This window comes from Amblyomma mixtum, chromosome 4 (assembly GCF_055824585.1).
Source record: "Amblyomma mixtum isolate Tamu chromosome 4, ASM5582458v1, whole genome shotgun sequence".
Classification (NCBI taxonomy): Eukaryota; Metazoa; Arthropoda; class Arachnida; order Ixodida; family Ixodidae; genus Amblyomma; species Amblyomma mixtum.
In genome coordinates, this window is record NC_143015.1 from 161,560,102 (window position 1) to 161,585,247 (window position 25,146).

General features: G+C 46.6%; 1 protein-coding gene across 1 annotated transcript in view; it reads right to left on the minus strand.

The window, feature by feature from the left end:
* Nucleotides 1–9,175: 9,175 nt before the first annotated feature.
* Nucleotides 9,176–25,146, minus strand: part of stg1 (stargazin-like protein) — a 51,959-nt gene continuing 35,988 nt past the window's right edge. The window contains exons 3-4 of the mRNA XM_089585977.1: nt 15,207–15,347; nt 9,176–13,281 (exon numbers count right to left, since the gene is read on the minus strand). Of these exons, the coding sequence (XP_089442103.1) occupies nt 12,641–13,281; nt 15,207–15,347 (782 nt within the window). The 3' untranslated portion in view covers nt 9,176–12,640. The remainder of the gene's footprint in view (nt 13,282–15,206; nt 15,348–25,146) is intronic.

The following is a 25,146-nucleotide window of genomic DNA, read 5'->3' on the forward strand; positions in this document are numbered from 1 at the left end:
AAAAAGGGAGTAAGCTGTCCTCCACACTCTAAACAAAAATGAGTAAAAAGGGAGTAAGCTGTCCTCTACACTCTTAACAAAAAGGTGTAAAAAGGGAGTAAGGTATCCTCTACACACTAAACAAAAAGGAGTAAAAAAAGGGAGGAAGCTGTCCTCCACACTCTAAACAAAAAGGAGTAAAAAGGGAGTAAGCTGTCCTCTACACTCTTAACAAAAAGGTGTAAAAAGGGAGTAAGGTATCCTCTACACTCTAAACAAAAAGGAGTAAAAAAGGGAGGAAGCTGTCCTCCACACTCTAAACAAAAATGAGTAAAAAGGGAGTAAGCTGTCCTCTACACTCTTAACAAAAAGGTGTAAAAAGGGAGTAAGGTATCCTCTACACTCTAAACAAAAAGGAGTAAAAAGGGAGGAAGCTGTCCTCCACACTCTAAACAAAAAGGAGTAAAAAGGGAGTAAGCTGTCCTCTACACTCTTAACAAAAAGGTGTAAAAAGGGAGTAAGGTATCCTCTACACTCTAAACAAAAAGGAGTAAAAAAGGGAGGAAGCTGTCCTCCACACTCTAAACAAAAAGGAGTAAAAAGGGAGTAAGCTGTCCTCTACACTCTTAACAAAAAGGTGTAAAAAGGGAGTAAGGTATCCTCTACACTCTAAACAAAAAGGAGTAAAAAAGGGAGGAAGCTGTCCTCCACACTCTAAACAAAAATGAGTAAAAAGGGAGTAAGCTGTCCTCTACACTCTTAACAAAAAGGTGTAAAAAGGGAGTAAGGTATCCTCTACACTCTAAACAAAAAGGAGTAAAAAGGGAGGAAGCTGTCCTCCACACTCTAAACAAAAAGGAGTAAAAAGGGAGTAAACTGTCTTCTACACTCTAAACAAAAAGGTGTAAAAAGGGGAGTTATCTGTCCTCCGCACTCTAAACAAAATGGAGTAAAAAGGCAGTAAGCTGTCCTCCCACTCTAAACAAAAAGGAGTAAAAAAGGGTGTGCGCTAGACGAGAGCTTGCTCTCCTTTTACTTCCATATATGCGTATTCATGTTTAGAGTGCACCATAGACCTTTCCAAGGGCGGCCACAGCGAAACTTCGGCATGTACACAACATCGACGAAAGAAGTGGACCACTGGAGACCAGGTTTTTTTTTGTACTTCTTTTTTTTTCTTTATAAATAAAACAATACATCAGTCAGTCAGTGAAAGAAGGGTGTTGATCCAAGTCCCCGTGAACAACAAACATGCTTAAACCTCGCTCTGTGTAAACGTTTTAAGTCGCGCGTCTCTGATTTGGCACAACATCGTCGGGCCGCGAACACCGGGGCGGGAAGCAGACGAAGCGTAAATGCACAATTTGGAGACTGCCTTCTGGTACGTCCTTAAACACATCCTGCGCGCGCGAAAATTTGCGGACCAAATGAATATTCAACACATTGCAGCCGCTAATTAGCTGAACTCACGACATCGACAATCAGCTGACCTACAGGGGTTCGTGTTGGGTCCGGTTCGGGTCGAAGCCAAGTGAAGGAGTGTTGGCTGATGAGTCCGCAGATGCTTCTTGATCAGCTACGTTGCAAGCGTAAGGACAAGGCGTGAAAACTCTTGCGAGGTAGCTTACACTCAGTCTAGTTTGGCGTCTTGTTCTATCTGCGCTCTAACCAGCTTAATCAGAGATGGCGAATGGTCCCAAGCAGCAGAGTTAATCGATACAATAATGGAAATGAATGGTTGCACTCTTGGCCATTGTAGGACCAGCGGTTACCAATGAACTTCCAGTATTGGACCAGTTACGTATGTTGTTGGGATAGTTCCGGATTTTGTCAATACGTTTCCAATATCGGGCCACTTACCTGGGCTACTTAGGGTTTGTCAGCATGGCTCGTACTCACGCATGCTATCATCTCATGCGAATTTCTCGAAGAGAAGGCACAGAATACGGGAACACGTGCAACACGCGCATGTACGCACACTCGTGTTCACAGTCACGCAAGCAGGAATGTACAGGCAGATCACCGCATTCACACTCTGCGTAATATGTACACGCGTCCCTTAGTGCCTTCCCAAGCTAATTGATCCAATATTGGAAATATATCTGTTTCTAATGTTGAATGGATTACCTGTGCTGATTGAGTCAGTTTTTGCGTTTTCGCTTTCTGCTCTTTTTGTGTTGTGCGACACACCGCAGACCACCATATGACACTGCTTGCAGGAAGTACTTTCTCGTTCTGGTGTGCAAGAATGGAGGTTACAGGTAACCTTCGAGCACTGATGCATTTGAACACTGGTATCTGTTTTATAGAGGTGAAGCTAACTCTACAAGCCGGCGAGGTTACTCCTGGCAGATTCGTGGATCGCACCGTTGTTGCCACCTTTATTAGTTTAAATGGTTAGATGCGTGAACGTAGTATCTTAGTATCTTCTCCACTCCCCACCTCACTAACCTCTTTCAACGTTTGCAATCACTCCGTTATAAACAACTCGTACGCTTTTACGCATGTGTGAAGACTAGGTATGACGAGCGATTTGAGAAGATGGCAACATGTTATTGCAGAGGCTAGCCTCACAGACTTGCCCTCAGCACAGACCACTTTCCAACCTACCAAAAGAAAAGAAGTAGTGAAAACTTAAAGATTTTGTGCGCGTTCTGATAGGTTCAGACTTTCTCAGCAGTACATTTGTCCACAGACTTGTCTGGAGTGGTCGAACTCTATTCGATATGGGCTCTGCCGCGCGCGGAGCGACGTCTAGCGGAAACGCCTGCTTCGAGATGGTGCATCTGTGAGTGTCGTCTGAGCATCACACATGCGCTGTCTCGAACCAGGCACTTCCGCTAGACGTCGCTGTGCGCACTGCGGAGTGCAGGCGGCATGGACTTGGAGCGCTCTAGACAAGTCATTGGACGACTGTACAAAGGCCACTTTGCCCTCGAACGGAGCATTTGTTGTTGGGTAAATACAGTGCTCCCCAATTGTCCGTTGCCCAGCACGAAAGGGTCCCTCGTCGCTTTCTTAGGCCTCTTTCGAAGTGTCACATATGTCCATACCCATACCACTGCTCTGCTCAGGCGCTACGTAGCCTAAGTGCTAATCACGAAAGCCAGACTGGCTGTCCTCGTGTTTCTGACCTCGAGATGTCCTTCGCAAGGATCCCACGCCCCTCAACTTTCGCTTCTTGCCGTACAACGAGCGCAGAAAGCAGCCGGTTTCTTTCGGACAAAAAAAAAAAAAGGAAAGCCCATCAACAAATCTCCAGTGCGCATCGCTTGTCTGCCTACCGCCAGGGTTCGCGGCAATTAGTATTCCGTATTTTTGTCTGCGACACGGTGTGGCACCAGCGCAATCTCGCAAAGGTGGCACCGCGTCAAAATACATTGCTGCTCGCCCGGTTGGGTCAAGGCTGGGAGTAAAGTGATCGGAAATACACTGCGGGCTGTGGCAACGATGCGCCGCCAATCGCGTGCCCGCCAAACTACTAACGCCCTCTGGCGTCGTCGCCAACAAGACAGTGCAGAGCTTTCACTTGTCGCGTCCTTTCCGCTCCGTCACCAAATCCACTGGAGCTGACTCTCCCGTGCGCACGAGCCAAGAGATAACGTGGGCAGAACACAGTTTGCACGTGCACCAACCCAAGCAATACAGGTAATTGGCCCAATATTGCAAGTGGATGGTTTCACACTGATCCATTATCGGCCTTTGCCGATATGCTTCCAATAATGGACCGATTACATGTGCTGCCTAGGGTGAGTTAAGCAGCTCTCGTGGGTTACAGCGCGGGAATCTAAATGGCAATGCATTACACCAAAACACTGAGCAAGCGCCCATCCACAACCCCGCATCCCTCTCCAACAGACAATTTGTGCTAGCATTTTCTGCGCATTGACTGAGTGGGAAGGCAGCGGGACACTTACCTGGTACTTAGGTATACTCAAGCTGGGAACGACAATGAACTGCAAAAGCAATTGGAGATTTCAGTCGCTTGTGTTAACAACAAAAACGACGCGCTAACCACAAACAGACAGGCAGAAGCAGCGCTTCTAAACCATCCAAATCACAGTATAGCGTAACACTCTCCACAACTTTGAACCTTGCCTTTCTTTGGAATCGTACTTTACCGGGTTCAGCAGATGTGTACAGCAGCCAGGGTTAACGTTACGCAGTCACCGACTAATTTCAAAACATGCTAATTTCAGTGTACGATTGGCCTCTCATAAAGCGACATTTACAAGATCAAGAGGCCGACGATGCCGCGTGGGCTTAGTGATGGGAATGTGTTGCGCTTTTCAGTGCGTTACCAAGTTCAACAACTCCTCGCTTAGCAAGTACTGGCAGTGCAAATACACCATGCTGTCGACACCTTTCCCTAAACGCGAAGCGACTACAATTCACAGCAGTCCCATCCTGCACTTCAAGATCCTCCCCAGCCTTTTCTGCTTGAAAACAGACATCTGCTGACAGCAGTTTCAGGCACCACGAAGAGCCAGACAGTTGAATGCGTTGACAGGGACACGAAGGCCATCAGCCGGTAGTTTAATGAAGAAAAAGCTATGCTAAAACTGCGCCGTTAAATACCAAAGCCAAGAACACTGTCGTCGAAGCTCATGCAATCTGAACAAATGATTACTGCTACGTTCCGAACTTGTTAATGGCTTATTCGGTTTAAAGAAGCCCTGTTATGCACCATGATTGATTCCCTCGAAAGACCGATGGTTGGGACACCATTCTGATTAATTGGCACCAAGAAATTCATCCTGTTGTCTTTCTTTATTACGAGATGAGTTTGTGGGCCGGAGTTGAACCTCGCCATAACGAAGTTAAAGGGGCCCGGCCATTACTTCGCAATAACCGTAACTTCGTTATAGCCCGTGTTGACCGAGCTTCTAAGAGAAATCGTCATTCCTTGGTTATATCCATTATAACTAGGTTATAATGTCAGTTTGTGACGCCATTTTCAAATATCCGCTCTTGCTACTAACCACTGATTATATCCTTGGCTCCTGATAGTTAAAAAAAGAGAGCTGGAATGCGTATGGTTCGCGAGAATGCCAACCTTAAACTTAGTTCACAGCTGCCACTAATCGTGTCTGTGCGTGTTTGAGTCACTGTGAGCCAAACTCAACGGCATTATTTCATCAAAGGTGCATCTGAGGTCGTTTCCAGGTGTAGACGCACGATACTGAGTTTCGAACTTCTTGGTCGCGAAGGTTTTCTTTTCTTTTGCGACTAACTAGTTCCCCCTCTCAAATGTCCGGTTAGACGTGGCCCGCCATAAGCAACCAATTCAATGGTTTTCCCGATTTCATCTCCCACTTCTTGACTATTGCAAGCTTTCACGGCACCGCCTCAGCGGCCTCTTCCAAACAGCTCCACTCAACGAAGCGTAACAGTCGAAGCGCTAGAGTTAAAAAAGAAATCAAATAAAAATAACCACAGCTTTTCCGAGTGACTCAAATTTTCGGGCGCATTACGTTTGGAAACAATAACTTAGGCGGCAAGCCAGTTGGCAATGAATGCTCGTACTCGCATCTCTCAGAACGTGAGCGACTTTACAAGTGAAACGACCAGGTTCAGGTTAAGGACAACGCAGCGAGCTATGGAAAGAAATATGATAGGTGTAACGTTGAGATCGAAAGCGGGCGGAGTGGATAAGAAAACAAATGTGGGTTAATGACATCCAAGTCGAAATCAAGAGGAAGAAATGGGCTTTGGCAGGGCATGTAGTGCGAAGGCAAGATAACCGCTGGTTCTTAAGGGTGACGGAGGGGATTCCAAGCTAAGGCAAGCATTGCAGGGGATGGCAGAAAATTTGGGCGGATGAGACTAAGAACTCTGCAGGGAAAGGGTGGCCCTAGCTGGCAAAGGACAGGGTTAATTGGAGGGACACGGTAAACGACTTCACCCCGCAGTGGGCGTAGTCGGGATGATGATGATGATGACGATGATTTGGGGGGGGGGGGGGAGGGCAGACAAGCACTTATTCTTGTACAAAACTCAAACCAAATTTCCCAAGTTTCTTGGGTAGGTGGGTTTGGTGAGTAAATATTGATTTTCGAAAGGAAAGCCACTGGAATTAGTGCTTGCGGAAATGAATGAAGTAACCGACTTAAGAAAATATTTCGGGCATAGAGTCGTCGTTGGGTGAGTCTCGTTTGAGGTAGAGTCATCACTGCTATTTCTTCATCCTGAGTGATTGCGCAAACCAGGGGGGGGGGGGGGGGGGGGGGGGTTGCTTTCGGATACAAATGGTTGCGTGTGTTTACTGTCACTCAGATTTTAATTCACTGAAGCTGCATGACAAATTCATGATACTCAACAGATCATTTAATGGTAGCTTTCTTCACCATAATTTTGTTTTGTCTTAGGTACTCCTGTTAGAATGAAGTTGAACCGTTGTGTTAAACTGAAACGTCATCTCATTTGCCCATTCCCATAGGCAGAAAAAGAGAGAGAGGCGACAGGATGATTTCGTGGCCATTACTGCTGTACGTGGGAGGGAAAAAATTATTACTCTACCTTCTCACGTTTTGTCGTTCTGCCCAACACGGCGAACCACTTGCACTTTTTGGCAACATATTAGCACTTATTTGTCTTTTTGGTTCAGGCGAGACAACGATCTTACTTGGACGCTGACGGCATCGATTTATGCAGAAGGCTTAATAAACGATGTCCATACCGGCAGGAAATGTGCTCCACTTTTTCATAAATTTGTCAACATTAGCCACCGTATTTCTTATAAAAGCACGCCTTAAAATTCTGGGCGCACAGGAAAACCTTTTTTCTATCCATGCCTGCGCGGTAAGAGATAACTAAGAGCAAGTAATCATGCAAACAGGCGCACGGGTGGTTTTGTGATTCCGCACATCTAAATGCACGGCCAAATTCTGGAACAGACAGCCCACTGTCAACGACATTCTTCTGTCGACATCCTGCGGACAGCAACCTGATTGCTACACCCTGGTTTTTTCTAGAGCAGGTGACAGTGAAGTTCAACAGCAGGTTTTGTTTTGTTTCACCCCTTTTCTTTTCTGGCCTTTCATTCTAGCTTAGTGCAATAGAGATTAAATCGTGTTTCGGTTCTAGGCGGCCATTTTTCTTTACGCAACCTTCATGGTTTGATAAAACCTCTCAAACAAGATAGAGCTCTCTATATCCTGCTTTGGCACTTCTGCTAATACTGTCGGTCGGCCCAACTCTTTTGTTCTGCTGGAAAGAGGCGGACCTCCCAGTGTCGGCATCGCGTAAGATGGCCTCCCCAAGCAGAACATGTAATCGGCACAATATTGGAAACATATTGGCAAATGTCGGTTCTACAAAGGACCAGAGTGAAACCATCCATTTGCGAAGCACTGGAAATCGGCCCAATATTGCAAATAGATGTTTCTTTATAGAATTTTCTTTCTGGTCCTTTCTAGGCATAGAGTTTCTTACTATTACCTAGAGGGAAAACTGGCGGCGCTGCACTTCAGCCACCATGGACGCTCAAAGCACCATGGGACGGTGAGCAACCTGGTGCGGGACAGTCGTATTTTTTCGGGAACACGGAGTGACGCTGCTGAGATGTTTCATTCCGAAAACGCTGTTCGTGTGTGCGCAGACGACTTTCGCGCGAACGCAGTGTGCAAAAGCCATAGTACTAAAAACGCAACGACACACGACGCCAATAAAAGGTCTCACTTTTCCAAATGCCATTAAAAAACCTCTTAAAGTATCTAAGCAACAATATTTTTTTGAAAACGTATTTACTTTAAAAAAATGCGCCTGATAATTGCGAAATATTAGTTTTTGTAGTGTTCATTACTTGGCCAATAGGAAAGCTAGCCATCTCTTATTTTGGGCAAACTTGCATTTACATGCTTTTCTGCTCATTTGTTGCAATTTACAGACACGATATTGAATGTTAGGACATGTGTAGTTATCGAACAGCTTTATTTTTCATTATTTTTTGGCCAAAAGTTGTAGTTCTGCAGTCGGTAGCTCACCACCCCATGATGCTTTGAGCGCCCATGGTGGCTGAAGCGGTCTCGAGGGTTCTCCATGCAAACTCCCATAGACGGGTTGCCAGCTTTCCCTCTAGGTAATAGTAAGAAACTCTATGTTTTTAGTACCGACATTTGCCAATGTATTTCCGATATTGGGCCTCTTAACTGTCGTGCTTGGGTCGGCGCCTTTTGTTCTCTCAGCTCCTAACCTCGCGTGAGGGTGGCTCTCGCAATGTCTGCTGCACAGGCGTGAGTCAGAAAAACGCACTTCAGTCACAGCTGCTGCTGGTAATGTGAAACTTGCTTGAGATCGCGCTCGCTCTCTTGGCTGCATTGTGTGTGTGTTTATGCAAGACAGGTGTGTGTATGTGTCTGTGTGTACAGGTGACATACTCTAGGTGCCAGTACAACCGGGATAGCTGCTTTGCATTCGCCGAGAGCACGGTTACATGAAGGCCGTCGACGAAAGCCTCACGGAGCTCGCTCACGACTTCCTCACCGTTGCCGTCTCCAGGTGGTGTGACGAAATAAAAACAAAAAACGTTCGACATCGGCAATGAACAAAAAAAAAACATAAATAAGCGCGCGAGTCTCAGAGAAAGTCGGCCCATCACGTGACCACTTTGTGTCTTGTCGTTTACCTCGAATTTCAATAGTCGCACGCGAATTCGGTTTTCATCGTGAAGTGTACCGATTTTTGTCGGGACGCCGCGAGCCGTCCACGCTAACTCAGCTTGTGATTCTCATAGAGCTTCGACGTGCTAGCCTTTCAAAGGAGGCAAAAAAAAAAAAGATCAAGCGCTTTTCGCTTACTGCAGTGAAATACTTTTTCAGCAGGTCTATAATCAGCTTCATTTTTCACAACGTGGCTGAAATGTGTCTGTGAATAAATAAGGGTCGGTACACTGTGTGAGAATGACAGTGTGAGCATGACGTGGGCTCGCGTTACTTGGAAATTTCTGTTCAAGTAACAACGAAATCTTTTTTTTTTCTCCGAAATAAACGCTCATCACTACTCCAGTGAGGCTAACATACCCGGTGCCTCGGTCTTGAGAGCGTGACGGTCAGAACGTTCTCCGTTCCTGATCAAGTTGCTAACGGGGTACCCAGACAGGCGGTCGCCATAACGCGTTCAACATGATCAAAACAGAACGCATCGAAAGAAAAGGACACCCCGCCCCCCCCCCCCCCCCCCCCCCCTCTTTTTTTTTGCGCCCGGAACACAAGCGCTCTCTGGCGGGTGGTACCGCCAAGTCATGAGCGAACCCGGGAGGCGATCGTCGCTTGCCACACTCCGTCGGCACACTCCGCGAAGAACTCAGCCAACGAGGTGAAATGAACATCGCTATTTCGACTAGTACAACAAACAAGTGTGTGTCTTTCCAACTATCATATAACGGTATGAATGATTACACAAGCGAAAAAGTGAACGCTTCTGGTAGTTAAGCTAAAACCTTTCCTGAAGATCGAGGATATATAACCCTGGTCATGTTTTGAGCCACCGCGTGTCATCGGGTAAAATGTCCTGTCGACGCCCGCTTTCGTGGCGCCAGCGGCACAAACAATGCCTGATTGGTCGTCGACAGAGTTGCGTGCACCGGAAGTACAGGCGGCCCCGCTCCCGGACGTCACATCCGGTCGGGGCGTGCGTCTTGGCACTCGTGCAGAGGAGGAGGAGATGAGGAGGAGGGACCGGGAACCGAGTCACCTGTGCAGACGACACGCGAGAAGAAGATACGAGGTTCACAAGTGGGCGTGGCAGCAACGAACGAAAGAAGCGGTGATTGGTCGGACAGGAGACTGGGATGGGCCGGGCGAGTGACGACGAAGCTACGTAGATGAGATACGTCGATGTCGAGCGCCGCCGAGTCGGTGATGGTGTCACTCGCACATCCAAAAGCACAGGCCGAAGGAAAAGAAAAAAAAATCACACGCACAGACACACCCAAGAGTCCGTAGGGCGTCGAACGAGGCTCCAGAGCCGCTCCTCGCGGTGATATGCTCGTGGGGCAGCATCACGGTGCCGGGCCGATGACAGCCAGCCGCACGCCTGGCCGATTGCGTCACTTCCGCGATTCCGGCCGCGTCACTTCTAACCCGACGGGTAGAGGGCGCGTGATGGCCGACTTCATCGTTTTGTCGAGCCGCTGTCTCGTAAAACATGCCCGTACGCGATTTGTATTATACAAAGTCTCCGCTTGAACAATTCGATGATGCTTGTGAAAGGAGTCTCTTTTGAAAGATACAAAGATTCCGACGACCGATCGTCGGGTGCCGCGTCATCAGTCCACCACCGTCTAGGCGCCGACAAAGTGGCGCGCCGCTAAGCCTTTTTTTTTTGTTGAGCTCAGGCGCTTTGTCAACGTACGCGTCACTGTGCCGCATTCTGGCCTTCCGCTCCTGTCTCGGGGCAGTTGAAAAGCCTACGCGATAGCTATTCTGAATATACTCGCTCGCACGCACTGAACAGTTTGCTGTTCTCGATCGACTAAAGCTAAATAAAGTGCAATAGTGTCCTGCTGTTGACATCCGGAATCGCTGTGCTTTGTCGCTGAGCTGCGGAGACATTCCACAGACGTATTGAATAAAGAACATGAGCTACCATTCACGCAGTTGCACAGAAAACAATACTTTCTCAGTAGTATTTCGCAGGATTGGTTCTCTGATCAAACTTTAGAATAGTGTACGCTCTAAACACAAATGCTCCTATATAGGAATAAAATGGGAGTAAGCCGTCCTCTAACGCACTCGCTTTCATAAAAGAAAGGGAGGTAGAGGGTACCTTATTCCCTTCATACTCCGTTCTGTTTAGAGTGCATACTGCCACGACCATCGCTATCGACATTACTCTAAGGAGAATACCCGGAGGCTGAGACATCATAACTTGTAAGAAGACTTAGGAACACGCTTAACCAAATATTAAACAACATGATAATAATTTAAATATGGGGGCGTCGGCCACGGGACACTATTGCACTTGCTAGAGAGTCAAAAGGTTATTGGAAATGAAAATATTGTTACTATAAAGCAGGTTCACTATACAGCAGTGCCCGAATCTGAGATCTGTGCTTAAGCATCGATACTTGCAGAAAACCACAGATATGGCTTTTTCTCAATCCGGGGGAAGAGGAAGTAATTATATCCTGAACATAAGAGAGGAGTAACTCTGGTGCTGAGTACAGGCTGAAAGTTTTTCCTGTTAATGGCAGCTTGGCGAGTGTGGGAACGGTGACGATGGTAACCCGAACCAAATACCGAAGCGCCACCTAGTGCCTACGGGCGTCGTGAAAAACAGCTCTGTCTCCCGCCTCACGGAAAAGGCACGGACCACAAGGCCCTGTTCCGTTCTGTCAAAAATTCGCAGAGCTTGACTATAGTGCTAGGCGCAGCGTTCATTTAGCACGGTAGTTGTAGGTACAGCTACAACCGATGCAACGAACTCTCCCACAAGTAGTCAAACGTTAGTAAAGTGGTCACCTGGTATGCAGTCATCTAGAACACCTCGTACACATCGGTTTCACTCCGCGATGGTGACGCAAGGGAGTGGCGAAAAAATTGAATAGCTTAAAATGCTTCTATGCTTCGACGCCAGGCCAGTCAGGCCTAGGCGACGTTTATGGAGAAAATATACTGAAACGGAATTCTTCATTTCATACACTTCAGTAGGTGGAAAGCAGCAGCCTGCGTTTAATAGGGTTAAGCCACATGTTTAATTATCTAGCACTCTCAATAATTAAAAGAGTCCTTATAACCTACACCGCTAACTTTCGTCTTGACTGGATCAACAACGGGAACATCAGGTGGAAAGACGAGATCACCTTTGTTGTAGAACGATGCCTGAAGGCTAATCGTGTTTTGCGACCATAGAGATTATTTAACAATGTTGATAAATAGCAAAACGGTAATTAAGTGCAATACCAAGGAATGCTTCGAAACGCATCGACATTAGTTCTGATATTGTTGCTGTAAATCGTCTATGCGAGCTTATGTGCCCAAATGGTCACGTAAATGTCATCGAATGTATATTAACGTGATATAATTCAGTCTCACGACGTGAGAGATTTTTCGGCGCGCCATCTGTAAGCGACATATACTGCGCAAAAGCTTAGAAAGCTGAATTTTCGAACCTAGCAGATAGCACTTGCTCCAAACCCGATTAGAGACAGTGTCTAGCGTTACGGATTGCCTTGGCTCAGTTTCGAATGAATCTAATCGCCACAAATTCGCGTCATCCCTGGAAGCGTTAGGGCACCAATGTTCACCACGGAGAAACGGCCAAAGGTATACCGATGCACCAAAGATCACCGAAATAAATTTCAAGTCACGCTTTCCCACTGTCATCCCTTGCGTCACCAGCGTTAAGTAAGTAAATACTTAACAACGGGGCAGAATCACTAATTTGCCAGTTTTTCTCGAGATCCAAGTACGTCTGCAAGCTGTGTTCTAGAAAGACTTCAAACCAACGTATCATCTGAGCTGGGAGGATTTTTGACTGCGAGTCCAAGAAAAAAAAGAAACGCCGCTCAAGCTCTCACACAAACTCGGCGCCGCGGCGACGACGTCTCCTGCGCACAGCCTCTTTCTCTTCGGCGCTCGAAAGTGAGTCTCGTACGCGTGAGCGTCCTTATTTGCAAGTGCACGGGGGGGTTGATTGCTGGTCGGCGATGAGGGAGTCCTCATACCGGCGTGGTTCTGCGTAGCGTCTCGAAGGAGAACTCCCGCGAGTACTCCCTCGTCAGGTTGTCGGCCGTGGTGGAGACAGTGTTGCAGGTGGTATCCCGTGAGAACGGCGGGAAGTTGTAGTACGACAGGTCCCTCATCGACTCGGAGGCGGGTAGTCGCGGCCTGCCTCCGTGCTGGTGGTGCTGGTGGTGGTGCAGCCTTGCCGGTGGCGACGGGGGCTCGAACGCCAAGGATCCGGGCTCGGACCCCGTGTGCTGCCTCCGCGAAGAAGAGCTCCGGCCCAGCAGGGCCGGCGGTGAAGAGGAAGACGTGTGGTGGCGCTGGCTGCCTCCGCCCGTGGAGGCGTGTCGCTGCAGCGGCTGCTGGTATCGCCGGCAGCCCGGCAGGTGGTCGACGGGTTTGAGCCGGTCCAGCTTCTTTTTGAGCTGCTGCTGGTAGCGCTGGATGCAGAGGAAAATGGAGAAGGTCCCGGCCAGCTCGCAGGACATGAGTCCCGTGACGGCCAGCAGGAAGGAGTAGCCGTAGCTGTAGGTGAACAGGGGCTCCTGGAAGGAAGACTTTGGCCGCAGCTTGGAGCCCACCTCGGCCTTGAACGTCGAGATGTAGATCACCATGCCCACGAGGATCATGAGACCTGCGGAGAGAGACGAGTGAGCTGCTCTGCTCCTTTTTGTTTTATTCAAGAAATTTAGACAACACAGTGCCTTGGTGCAGAGGGCAAAAGGCGAAAATCAATCCGCCTGACTGGGCCCTAAGCACCACTCGAACACAACAGCAAGGGGCACATACATATACATACATAAACAATATAATGATCACAGTGTAAATGTTTATACAAAACAAATTCCTAATATAAACATTCATTATATTCTTATTAAGCAGAAAACACGTCTAAAAAAATCACAGGAAAAGACAGTGCAAGAGCATAGATCCAAAATATGTATGGAAACTAATATTATACCTAGAAAAACAAAAGAAGAAAAACAAAACAAAAAACAGAGCAGTGAAAGAGCAGATACAGATCCCACATATGTATAGAAACTAACTGTGTACATGAAAAATAAAACAAATGCGCGATCAATAGAAAGATGTAAGCAGAAAAAAAATTATAGTGCATTTTCCTGAAAATAAATTTTCGCCCGCTTACGAAAAGCAAAGAGAGAGGAAGATCTCTCCATAATATCAATTAACTCGGGATGGGAGATCAAAAGGTTTGGAATTTGACAGTTTAAAGCAGGCGAGACGCACAAAACTTTACAACTGTTCTTTTCCTTCGATTATGGTATGTGGTGGCCAATCCTGAGCCACGCAGTAATGTTCCTGCTCTTCTTTAGTCATTGAAGAGGACACTCCTCCGCACTGGGTATAAGCCCTAGAAACAGTGAGAGGCAAGACTGCCGCACATGTCCGGGATATTGCAATCTTTATCCGTAATGATGACACCCGTCTCGTTTAGGGAGTAGCAGGCCAGGGTCATGTTACCACCGGCCGAGCTCGCTTCCTTTCCCTTTCATTAAGTTTCCTTTCTCACTCTCTCTCCGTCTCATTTACTGTCTGAAGGGACACCGCCACGCCCCTGCTCTTACTGACTGCTGCTACGGACGGAAATGATTTGGGCAGAAAAAAAGATTCCTTATACTATACCGGTCGCAGTCATAAGTGAATTGCCTGAGAACCTTTGAAAAGCATTGTTCATCACACAAATCGGGGAAAGAATACAAGATCACCCGGTTGTTTTTGTTAACATAGCATTCCGGTATCTTCTCGGAAATGGTCCGTATAACGTTTCTGCATTAAATACGAGAACTCTTAAATTGCTTCTGAAACATTCGCTAGAGCAGGGGTCCGAAACAGGCGGCCCGCGAGGTCTTTTGGGGTGGCCAACTGGCCCTGAAGGTTGTGGTCTTGGTTCTGACCGTGTTTCGTCATTAACAGATTGGTTTTTTGTTACATCCATACCGCTGTTCACAATATGACACTAGCTGGTTGCGCACAAATTCTTACTTGTGCACCAGCGGTTAGATATATTTTGCTGAATTGCAGGGGTAATACTATTCAATCTTCGCGCTTTCCACGACTGTTAGTCGCCATTTGACTTTGCTTACACCTGAGGCGAAGCGAAGTTGAAATGTGGCGTGTTAAATCTGCGCTGCAGTCTACAACGTACCCAAGCAGCCCAGATAATTGGCCCAATATTGGAAATAGATGGCTCTACTCTGGTCCTTTATGGGACCGGTCTTTTCCAGTACATTTCCAATAGTTAAATGGCAGTTTGGGCGAGGCGAGTTGGTTATGCATCTTGTACTAAAACAGCGCATGGACACAGGACAAGAACGGAGAGAAGACACAAAAGGCGCTGAACTCGCAACATCAGCGCCGTGTGTGTCTTCTCTCCATTCTTGTCCTGTGTCCATGCGCTTTTTTAGTACAAGAGACATTTCCAATATTGGGCCGATGTGCTGCTGGGGTCCCGTCTACTCTCGCATATGATAATTAGCAGTAGAGAGCTCCAGCACAAAAAGGCAGTTGTCGCCGGAGAAGGGTGCTCCCCCACCCCACCGGAGAGTATGAAGGCGATGCCCCCGGCGAAGGTGAGCACCCGTCCGCGCCGAAACAGGTGGCCCAGGAAGCAGAGCAGCTCCCCCACCACCAGCACCAGGGCGCTGATCAGGATGAAGGCCGAGGCGCGCTTCACCGCATCTGCGAAGAACGACGACAGGGCTCATTCTTCACTCGCGTGCAAGAAGAAAGAAAAAACGAAAAGGCAGGGCGTAAAGACTGCGAAAGGCCGACATTTACCACCTTCTGTGGGTTTGCCCGGCGTCGAAGCCGACAAGAATTCGGCCCGTGACTGCAGCGGGTCTGTTGCCGAACAATAGTGCTTCATACACCGCTTGGACACAAGGACCTCATCATCGGTCACTGCTCGATTTCATTAGATCAGTGAACTTTTTCTCATTTACTTAGGCATCCTCATCTATCATTACATACCGTTTTATGCCCTGAGGCAATCAACGTTGCATTAAAAGAAATAACGCCAGCGAGAGAAAAGAAAGAGAAAAAACTTTGAGATCACTGCAGTGACCCGCACTGGAGCAATTCGAAAGCGAAACGTCCACTTACTATATCGAGGTCCGTGGCTGTTCAGACGTCTATGTGCTATATCGACGTCTACGGATATTTTGACGTCTAGGTTTACTTTTTCGTGTTTTTTTCGCGTTTAATTATCTGATCCCACCTCATCAACCAAAGTTTTTCCCATGGCAACATTTTATCACATACTACCTAAGACAATCACACTTTCACACATTTATCTTCAGAGAACGGCATAATCGTGCGGACAAAATTTGCGGACGCGTTTTGCGGACACTTTTTGCTGACGCGGCATAGCCATATAATGCTTTCGAAACAAAAAGGAAAAGTCGTCGGGTAAATTGAATGCTACCACGACCATGACAGTACTCTGCGGAAACGAGGAACGTTCATAGTGTGTCTGTACAGAGGCGCTCAAGCTGGTGATCTTTACATATCTAAACACTTTGACGGCGTTCTCTGCTCATGAAGGCAGAGGACATGCTTGCAGACTCTTGACATTTTTTAGGAGTGGCGAGTGCGAATAGGCACACTGCTTGTTCCGGAGACTCGTTCACTGCCAAAGTGAGGGCAATGACAAAGAAAGTACGCACTCGAAGTACGCAGAACATGCACGGATGAATTCACGGTGGAATGTAAGGAAGAATCCTTAGTATTTCAAAAACATGTCTCAGACGACCGGGTTGTTAAAGGCAATTTAAAATTTCTTTTCGTCTGCAGCATTACTTAGAATGTCATTACAACATCTATGTTCTCACAACAGACTTTCTTCTCCTCCCCCAGATTTTTACGCCCTCTAAATTAAACGCACTCTTGTCTACAACTGCAGAAACCGACGTTGGTTGATGTAGTGCCGAATTTTCGCCTATGTGAAGAACGTAGAGGGATACCCGCAGTTTCAAATACTAGCATCGAGGCATGGAGCAAAAATTTCTGAAGAGCACATGCCTCAAAAAATAAATCTTTAAGATCTGCAGTGAGTGTTTTTGCAGTCATATTCTTTATGAGGAGAAGCTACTGTCAAGAACAAGTGTGCGTCAGCGCTATCTACCGTGAAGGCACAATACGAAGTGCCTGCCTCATGTCTCCACATCTCAAAATACTAATGCGAGCGTTGTAAAGTAGGCTTTTTTGCAAGCATATTGTTTATAAGGAGAAGCTACTTTCGAGAACAAGTGCGCGTGAGCTCTATCTGCATGAAGGCACATTGCGAAGCACCTTACGTCTGCACACCTAAAAATACCATTGTTTGCATGCAAAGCAGGTTTTTTTTGCGAGCATACCCTCAATCATTAGAAGCTACTCTCGAAAACGAGTTCTTGTGAGCTCAGCTTACCATGAAGGCAGCGTGCGTAAATGAATGCACAGTGCAGAAATCAAAATACCATTGGAGGTTTTGTAAAGCAGGATTTTTTGCAAAAATACCCTCTCTGAGGAGAAGCTACTCTCGGAAAAGAGTATGCGTCATTCCATCTACCCTCAGGGCACAGTGCCAAGTACCTTACGTCTGCACACTAAAAAATACCTTTGTGAGATTCGTAAAGCAGGTTTTTTAGAGGATACCCTCAACAAGGAGAAGCTACTCTGCGTGCTCTAGTGTGCGTGGGCTATATTTACCACGAAAGCACAGTACCAAATACCTTAAGGCTGCACACATCAAAATAACTTTGAGAGATTTGCAAAAGAAGTTAATTCGACAGGATACCCTCAGTGAGGAGAAGCTGCTCTCGGGAAATAGTATGCGTCACCTCTATCTGCCATGAAGGCACAGTACGGAGTACCTTATGTCTGCACCAGATACCACTGAAGGCTTTGTAAAGCAGGCTTTTTTGCAAGCATTTTATTTGTGAGAAGAAGCTACTCTTCAGAAAGAGTGTGCGTATGTTCTAACTACCATGAAGGCACAGTGCCAAGTATCTTATGTCTGCGCACTTCAATATACCTTTGTGAGCTTTGTAAAGTAGGTTTTTTTTAGAAGATACCCTCAGTGAGAAGAAGCTACTCTCGAGAACAAGTGTGCGTGAGCTGTATCTACCATGAAGGCACCGTGCCAAATACCTTAAGTCTGCACACCTCAAAATGTCATTGTGAGCTTTGTAAAGCAGTGTTTTTCGACAGGATTACGTCTATGGATAGAAGCTACTCTCGAGAAAGAGTATGCCTGAGTTCTACCTACCATGAAGGTGCAGTGTCAAGTTCCTTAAGGTTGCGCTCCTCAACTTTGTGAGGTTTGTAAAGAAGGTCTTTTTTTCACAGGAGACCGTCAGTGAGAAGAAACTACCCTCGACAAACAGTATGCCTCGCCTCTATCTACCATGAAGGCACAGTACTGAGTACCTTTTGTCTGCACAAATCAGTATTGCATTGAAAGGTTTGTAAAGCAGGCTTTTTTGCAAGCATACCGTATTTGAGAAGAAGCTGCCTTTAAGAACGAGTGCGCGTGTTCGCTATTTGCTACGAATGCAGAGTGCCAAGTACTTAGGTCTGCACACCTCCAAATATCTTTGTGAGCTTACCAAATCAGACTCTTTTGCAAGCGTACTCTCTAATAGGAGACGCTGCTCTCGATAATGATTACTGTGAAGTTACATCGAACGCGACCAACGTTCCATGGAATGCGCGCCAGAACGCATCAAAAGTGCGCCAGCGTTCCATCCAGCGACGCCCGCGCTGCAAGACGGCAGCAGCATCCGAGCTAATTGGTGACATCACCGCCCTTTAGATACAAATTGTAATTTTTTAACCTTTACTGATAAAAAAAAATAAATGTGAGAGATACGTCGGTGCGGTCTGTGCAGGCGGATTGCGAAGCAAAATGAACATTATATGCCTGATAGATGTCAATAATGAGAAGAATAATTAGCTAAACTAACATACAAACTTTTATTTTTATTTGAAGGATGAGATTACATTGCTAAATTGAGGCCTTGAACATCGAAGTTCAAATTAATTGTTTAAATTTCTTAATCGGCAGTATGGTTCGAAATATCAAATATAAAAAAATACACACTTGAAAGCTCGTTGAGTTGGCTTTCCTGCGTTTAAAATTTATGAAACGGTTCCGCTGCGCTCGGTATCGTCGCTGAAATCATGTTAACGGCTTCTACGTCCAGAAAGTATACAAACGGGGTCAGGAGTTTCTGTATTAGAAATTTGAACTACAGCACTTTATAATTGAGCAATGCGGGGAAACCACACCAACGAGCTTTCAAATGCCCATTTAGAAGTTCGATATATGAAATCACATTGCCGATTAAGAAAGTTTAATGACCGTGCTCACCTGCGATGTTTGCGGCCTTCAATTTCGCTTTTAATCCAGCCCCTAAAATAGAAGACATAATGTCTCTTAGTTAATTTAATTAATCGCCAAATTATTGAGCTCTTTAATGTACATGATGCACCCCTTACTGTACGATTTACTTGAATCGAGTCCATCGACGTATCTTTCAAAGTTTCTAAATTAAATTATGTCAGCGTTAAAAAGAATCATCTGATATAAAAGGCCGACAATAAACAGGGACTTCTTCGGTAGGGGCTTGGAAAATTGTCTGCTGTGTGCATTCTTCTGTGCGCTCCGTAGCGCGGGCAGCAACGCTATAGGTATACTTTAGTTCTTCCTACCACAAAGACAAAGTGCCAAGTACCTTAATTATGCACACCTCAAAAGTGGTCCTGTGAGCTTTGTAAAGCAGGTTTTTTTGCAAGCATACCCTTTATGAGGAGAAGCCACTCAAGAAAACGAATGTGCGTGAGTTGATCTGCCTTGATGGCGCAGTGACAAGTACGTCAGTTCAAGTCACTTCAAAAAAAAAAAAAAAAAAGCTTACAAAATTAGAAAAGCACGCTTTTTTTTTGCAAGCTGAGGTTCCATGAGGAGTATTTTTTCATAAAAACAAGTAGACGTGTACCTTACACTAAAGTCATCATGGCCATTATAGTCATACAACTTCTCTGTAACGCTACGGGACAGCTTGGTGCGCTGCCCAGAGCGGCCGCATGACAGCGCTGGCACTGCACATGGAGAATTTATTGGCAGTCGGTGTAGCGGAGACGCCGGTAAACACTGTGCTTACTAGACGCCATTCGTATAGTGTTTTGTTCTTTACTTCTGGCTCCGGTATTCTGCAACGCTGAATATCGAAATGTGTAAACTTGTATTTTTTGCGTGGACGACAGTGATATCTGTACTTCTCCTTGTTTTGTGTTGGGTTGCCGCTATGGCTAAAGGGACAAGGACAAAAAGGTCTCACTTTTTAATATTCGTGCTGACGCTTAGCAACGCGTGGAGTGGAAGCCTGCCATGACCCATAAAAAAGCTAGTGGCTTCTTTGCATTAGCTGCACAATGTTGTATGCACGAAACATTTGTATGCCACGGGTATCGTTCGGCACGATGCATTCGTAGTGAATGGCGACACTTGAGTTCTTGTGGTGAGCGCAGCCCAATTGATAAACTTGGCGTGATACCACTGACATCCGAAGGGCTCATGGGATACCGACCTTTAGCTCAAGTCATACACTTCGCCTATCAATAAAGCAAATCCGTACTGCATTAAATGCCTACGCAGCGGCGGAGGCTCCTGAAAATTTGTGCCCGAATAGCACGACCGTTAATAAAGCTACTGAAGTTGCCCATAGTGACAGAGCTAAAAGTTGACACAAGTCTCTCATTTGTGTCGTGCTGGAGGCTGTAATCCTAAAAAAAATGCTGTTACTGGTTTGAATGACTCCTTTCTATTCTTTTTCCAGATGCTGCGCAAAGTACGAATGTAAACTTGGGCAAAGCCTGCCAATCTGGAAAGCAATTGCTCAACTCTGAGCTGTGAAGCTAAGATCTCAACTTAGCGAAAAGTGCCAACACCACAAGTTCTAACTAAAGCTTGCTAAAGGCAAAACCTGTGAAAACAAAGTGATACTTTCGGTGGGGAACTTTCGGAAGCTTTCAGACAGTGTAAAATTTATCTTCGAACCCAGCTTGAGGAGAGCAGATGCTAAGTTTGAAAAAGCTGTGAAGCGATGCGAATAACCTTACGCTGCTGTGGAAAGGCGTGGCTAGCCGCAGATTTCTTCGCCTACTGCCAGTAAATTCTTTTTGTCACGAATTGACGCATTGTTTTCGAAGTACCACGTGATTATACCTTTTATTTTATGCGGTGATTCTTAGATAGGTAAGGGAGCCTGCATATTACTAGAGTAATAAAATTCCTGGAGTCACTAACAAAATTCCTGGTGTAGAGACTGCGCCTGCGAAATTCTTAGCCTGTGGAGTCACAAAGTCCAGCTACCAACGTCATAAACATTGACTGTTCTCTTTGTATTCTGATATTTTCTTATGATAATAACAATTTTTTTTTTCAAAGGGCACCTCCGTCCAAAGAACGCCAAACACATAGTGAATGGTAGACGAATTTGCTGGTCGTTCAAGTTTTTTATAAGTTTAGTGTAATAAGCATAGGGCGTGCGCGGCTTAAAAGGTATGAGCATGTGCCCACTCCTCTTCCTATGACTTTTATGGGTATTCCGCAGGCGAAATAGAAAAGCTACATACCCGAGATACAACATTTGTAAGCTCAAAAGATGAATGAGTTAAAAGACTGCTCTCTCCGAAAGCACTGTGCTCCTGAAAGGTCAATACCAGCATGCCGCACTCAGAAGTGGTAAGTCCATCATTTTGATGGAGTCAATGGGCACCGGGGCATTTAAAGGGCAACTTTGGACAGCTCTACACAATGTTTTTCTCAATAAAAATCGACTTTTTGATTCTTTGTGCCTCTATTGATACGTGTTCCGCAGCAGCAGACGTCTTTATTAGTGAGAAAAAATAAATTTCATAAGGGACCATTTTTCTTCCAGCTCTCGACTAAAACTCGTAACGTCAGTTATGAAAAAGAATCTGACATCACAGTGTAAAGCGAATGATGGCGCGGCCTTGCCTCAGAGGTTCAAATATGTATAAAAAAACTGACGTCACCTCAATTTTCTTTTGCAACGGACACATGCGCGACGCGTGTATCTCAGTTGGCAGCCTTTTCTGGATTATAAAAGCTTCGTTTTCTGTGAAAGGAACCCCTCTATAATATGGACGCGTGATAAAAATTGGAGGGGGCACTCAAGCTCCGCCTTAAGGGTGTGAAGCGATATCGTTAGCGGGTTAAATCCATTTATGCGGAATTGGTCCTTCTAAACTTTACATTCGTATGTCCCTGGAAATACTCGTACCATTCTTTGCGCAATGGTGCGGTGGTTAAGCGATGAGCGGCTGCCCTGCGATGGCAGGTGCTGCCACCGGTGGGCCTTGTGCAACCCAGGTTGCTTTTCCCAGGCAACGTCTCGTGACCAACCATTAACTTAACTGCCACCTGCCAGGATGGTTAGTTTGCTCACAATCCGGTGGGCAGGTTGTGATGACGCCACAATGTCACATGACCTAAGATGACGTGACAAGGTCACGTGACCATCCCATTTTAAGATTATGGAGGGCCGTGCGATGCCAAGCAAAATGTCGTGCCCCAAATTGGCCATAAGGTGGCCACCTGGGCCGTCCTACCCAGGCCCATTTTTTGCTCACAACGCCGACGACGACGACACCGGATTTTCTGCTAAACGGGAGTATTGGCACTGTCGTGTTAAATCGTAGTACTGTTAACAGCATAATTAAATCAATATGGGCCGACGTAATTCGTCCTCCGTGTCCCGTCAAAGCTGGATTAAAATTCAGCGCAGACTAGGGCTCCGCGCACAGCAGCAGCATGCAAGGCTCTATCTTCCCAGATATCGTGACAACTAAAGGCGAAAGAGCGACTCATGTGCAGCAGAGATCCACTGCATCTGCTAATGCGACCCTTGTCGCACTGCGCAGTGCGTTACGGGCCATGGGCGTCCGGAGGGGGGGGCAAGGGGGGGCGGCTGCACCCCCCTGGAAAATCACTCCCTCGAACCGTGAGTGATGGCCGCACGCCAGGGGCCGTGGTGGGCTCAGCCAAAAGGGTAAAAGCAGCTCCGCTTCCACGCTTTGGGTCACATCTGCGAAATGCCGCGTCCGGGCACGCGTCTTTATGCCGTTTTCAAACCACGCCATCGTTAGCTCTGTTGAAGGCCGACCTGTTGCAGACATACAGCGGCACCGGCGAGCATGTGTTTCAAGCCGTCTTGAAATGGGTGCCTGTTTCTTTGATCTCTAGACAGATAGCGACACGAAGGCAGACAGTGCACAGTGCATCTTGTTTTCGCCTTCGTTATGCCGGCCACCGATGAATTCTTCAGGAGGGAAAGACAAATCAGCCGTGTCCACCCCCGCTTTGTCGGGCTGCTCATGGGCAAGCGGGCGATCAGTTGGCGCCGCCGCCGCTCGCTGTGCCTCCGATCCACGGGAGAGCGCAGTGCGGTAGAAGCGCCGCTATCAGAATCTTCGGCAAAGGAGATTAGCATCTTTTGTTCACGGCGACGCAGTCTCCAGAGGCGCCCCCACACCAGCGTCCCTTGCGTCTTCTCCGAAAACCAGCGCCTTTGGTCAACGCAGCCCGATGGCGCCTGCCTGGCTCGCCTGTCACCTCTGGCTGGGCCTCAAATGACAACAGCGCCCGTGTACTGTGCGAGGTCAGTGCCCGGTAAAGAGACCCAGGTGGTCGACATTATCCGGAGCTCTGTACTACTCCGTTCCTCATAACCTGAGTCGTTTTGGGGCTCTGAACCCCATAAAAACACACAAAACAAATTTTCCTACCGGAGTGGCGAGTGTCCCTTCCCCTTGGAAGTCGCACGGAAGTAAGCCCTTGCACGTGTGCGCGCCTCTGTATTTGTGCTTCGGTGTTTTTAGTGGCCGTTTGTCAACGAAGCTGAGAACAACCAAGACAGTGGACGAGAAAACTACGAGCGGCGAGCAGTGTGCGTGCGGTTGCTCGACTGTGCGGATGCGCGAGCAAGATGGAGCGAGGTGTATGAAGCTGCGAGCGTGCATTTATCTTGTAAATAAGTTTTCGTTGTATGTATAGACATCTTTTGTTTTCAACGTGCGCGTTCAACCGTTTTTCCAATCAATGTGTGTGACGAGTGTGCACCGAGAGCGTGTAATGAAGCACAGAAATGAATTTATCACCCGTGTAATCACGCAATTCGCCCAGAAAAATCCGTGGAGTCTACAGTTGCTGTTCAAGGAAGACTGACTGAGTGACTGTAGTTGCGTGTTTGTGACCATATTGTGCTGTGTGCTGGTCATCAATCCGGGTGAGTCGAGAACCCGTATGCAGCAATACTGAGCACTCTTCTCCACGAAGTGACAGTATATTTTTGGATTTTTTATTAATTTTAATTGTTTCTTCGTTGATAAACTGCAATGTATCTCTCCTAGCCACACTTTAATTTGCTGTTTGTAATTTTTATTTCATGTGTGTATTTCACTTATTTTTTATTTATATATAAATAAATAAATTCATACCGCAAATAGTGCCTTTTTGCTACGAACATGCCCCCCCCCCCCCCCCCCCCCCCCCCCCCCCCCCCCCCCCTCCGGCGCCAACAACCAATGGGCCCCCCCCCTGCAAAAAATTCTGCGGACGCCCTTGTTACGGGCGCATGTCTAATGTGGCTTAATGAGCACGCTACATATTTAACCTATATTTGATACGAAACAACAGGTCTCTCCGTGCAGCAGCCAGACGACCACAGATGAGGAGCCAGCCGCGGTATAGGCATCAGTGGTCGTGCTTGATCTAAGCGTCCAGCCAACAAGGATAACGAAACTGTAAAGTTGAAGTGACCACTGCTTCGATTTTTTTGTTAACATGAGACAGAAACAACAAAAAAAAAAACATTGCGCCTGCTTACGCCAGGGAAACAGAAAATGACAAACGCTAGCTGGCTCATGCAATGATGACTATGCAAATGCATAACGAGTTTTAGGGTGGTTGTGGTTTATTTTGGCAGGGTTACGATGACCGGTTCGCTGAAAGCATGTAATTGTAATTATACTCATTCTTATTCATAAGCAGCACTAACACCACTTTTGGAATGAAGCCTTGCATTATGTGTTATTTTGCTTTACTATGTGTGTTAATGTTGTATTACGTGTTGTTAATTATTTTGTTGTACTTTCCTTTTTGTTTCTGCTGCATGTGTGCAGTATGTACAGAGCGCAATGTTTCTTGCTGTATGCCGCTGCCTGAGAGGTGGTGAGAACTGAGTCAAGAGTCCTCGCTTTTTTTCTCACTACCTCCATCATTTCTGTTATGATGGAAATAAACATTATTATTATTATCTTAGAAATCTGTCAAATGTTGGCAACGTTGTTTACATTGCACATCTGAGTCGAATGCGCCGTCTATGCAGCTGTTGCGATGTGTGGTCATTTATGCGGGGCTGGTTTCTAAGTTCCCAGAGGCCACGTCAGCGGTAAAGTGCTCACAATTTCT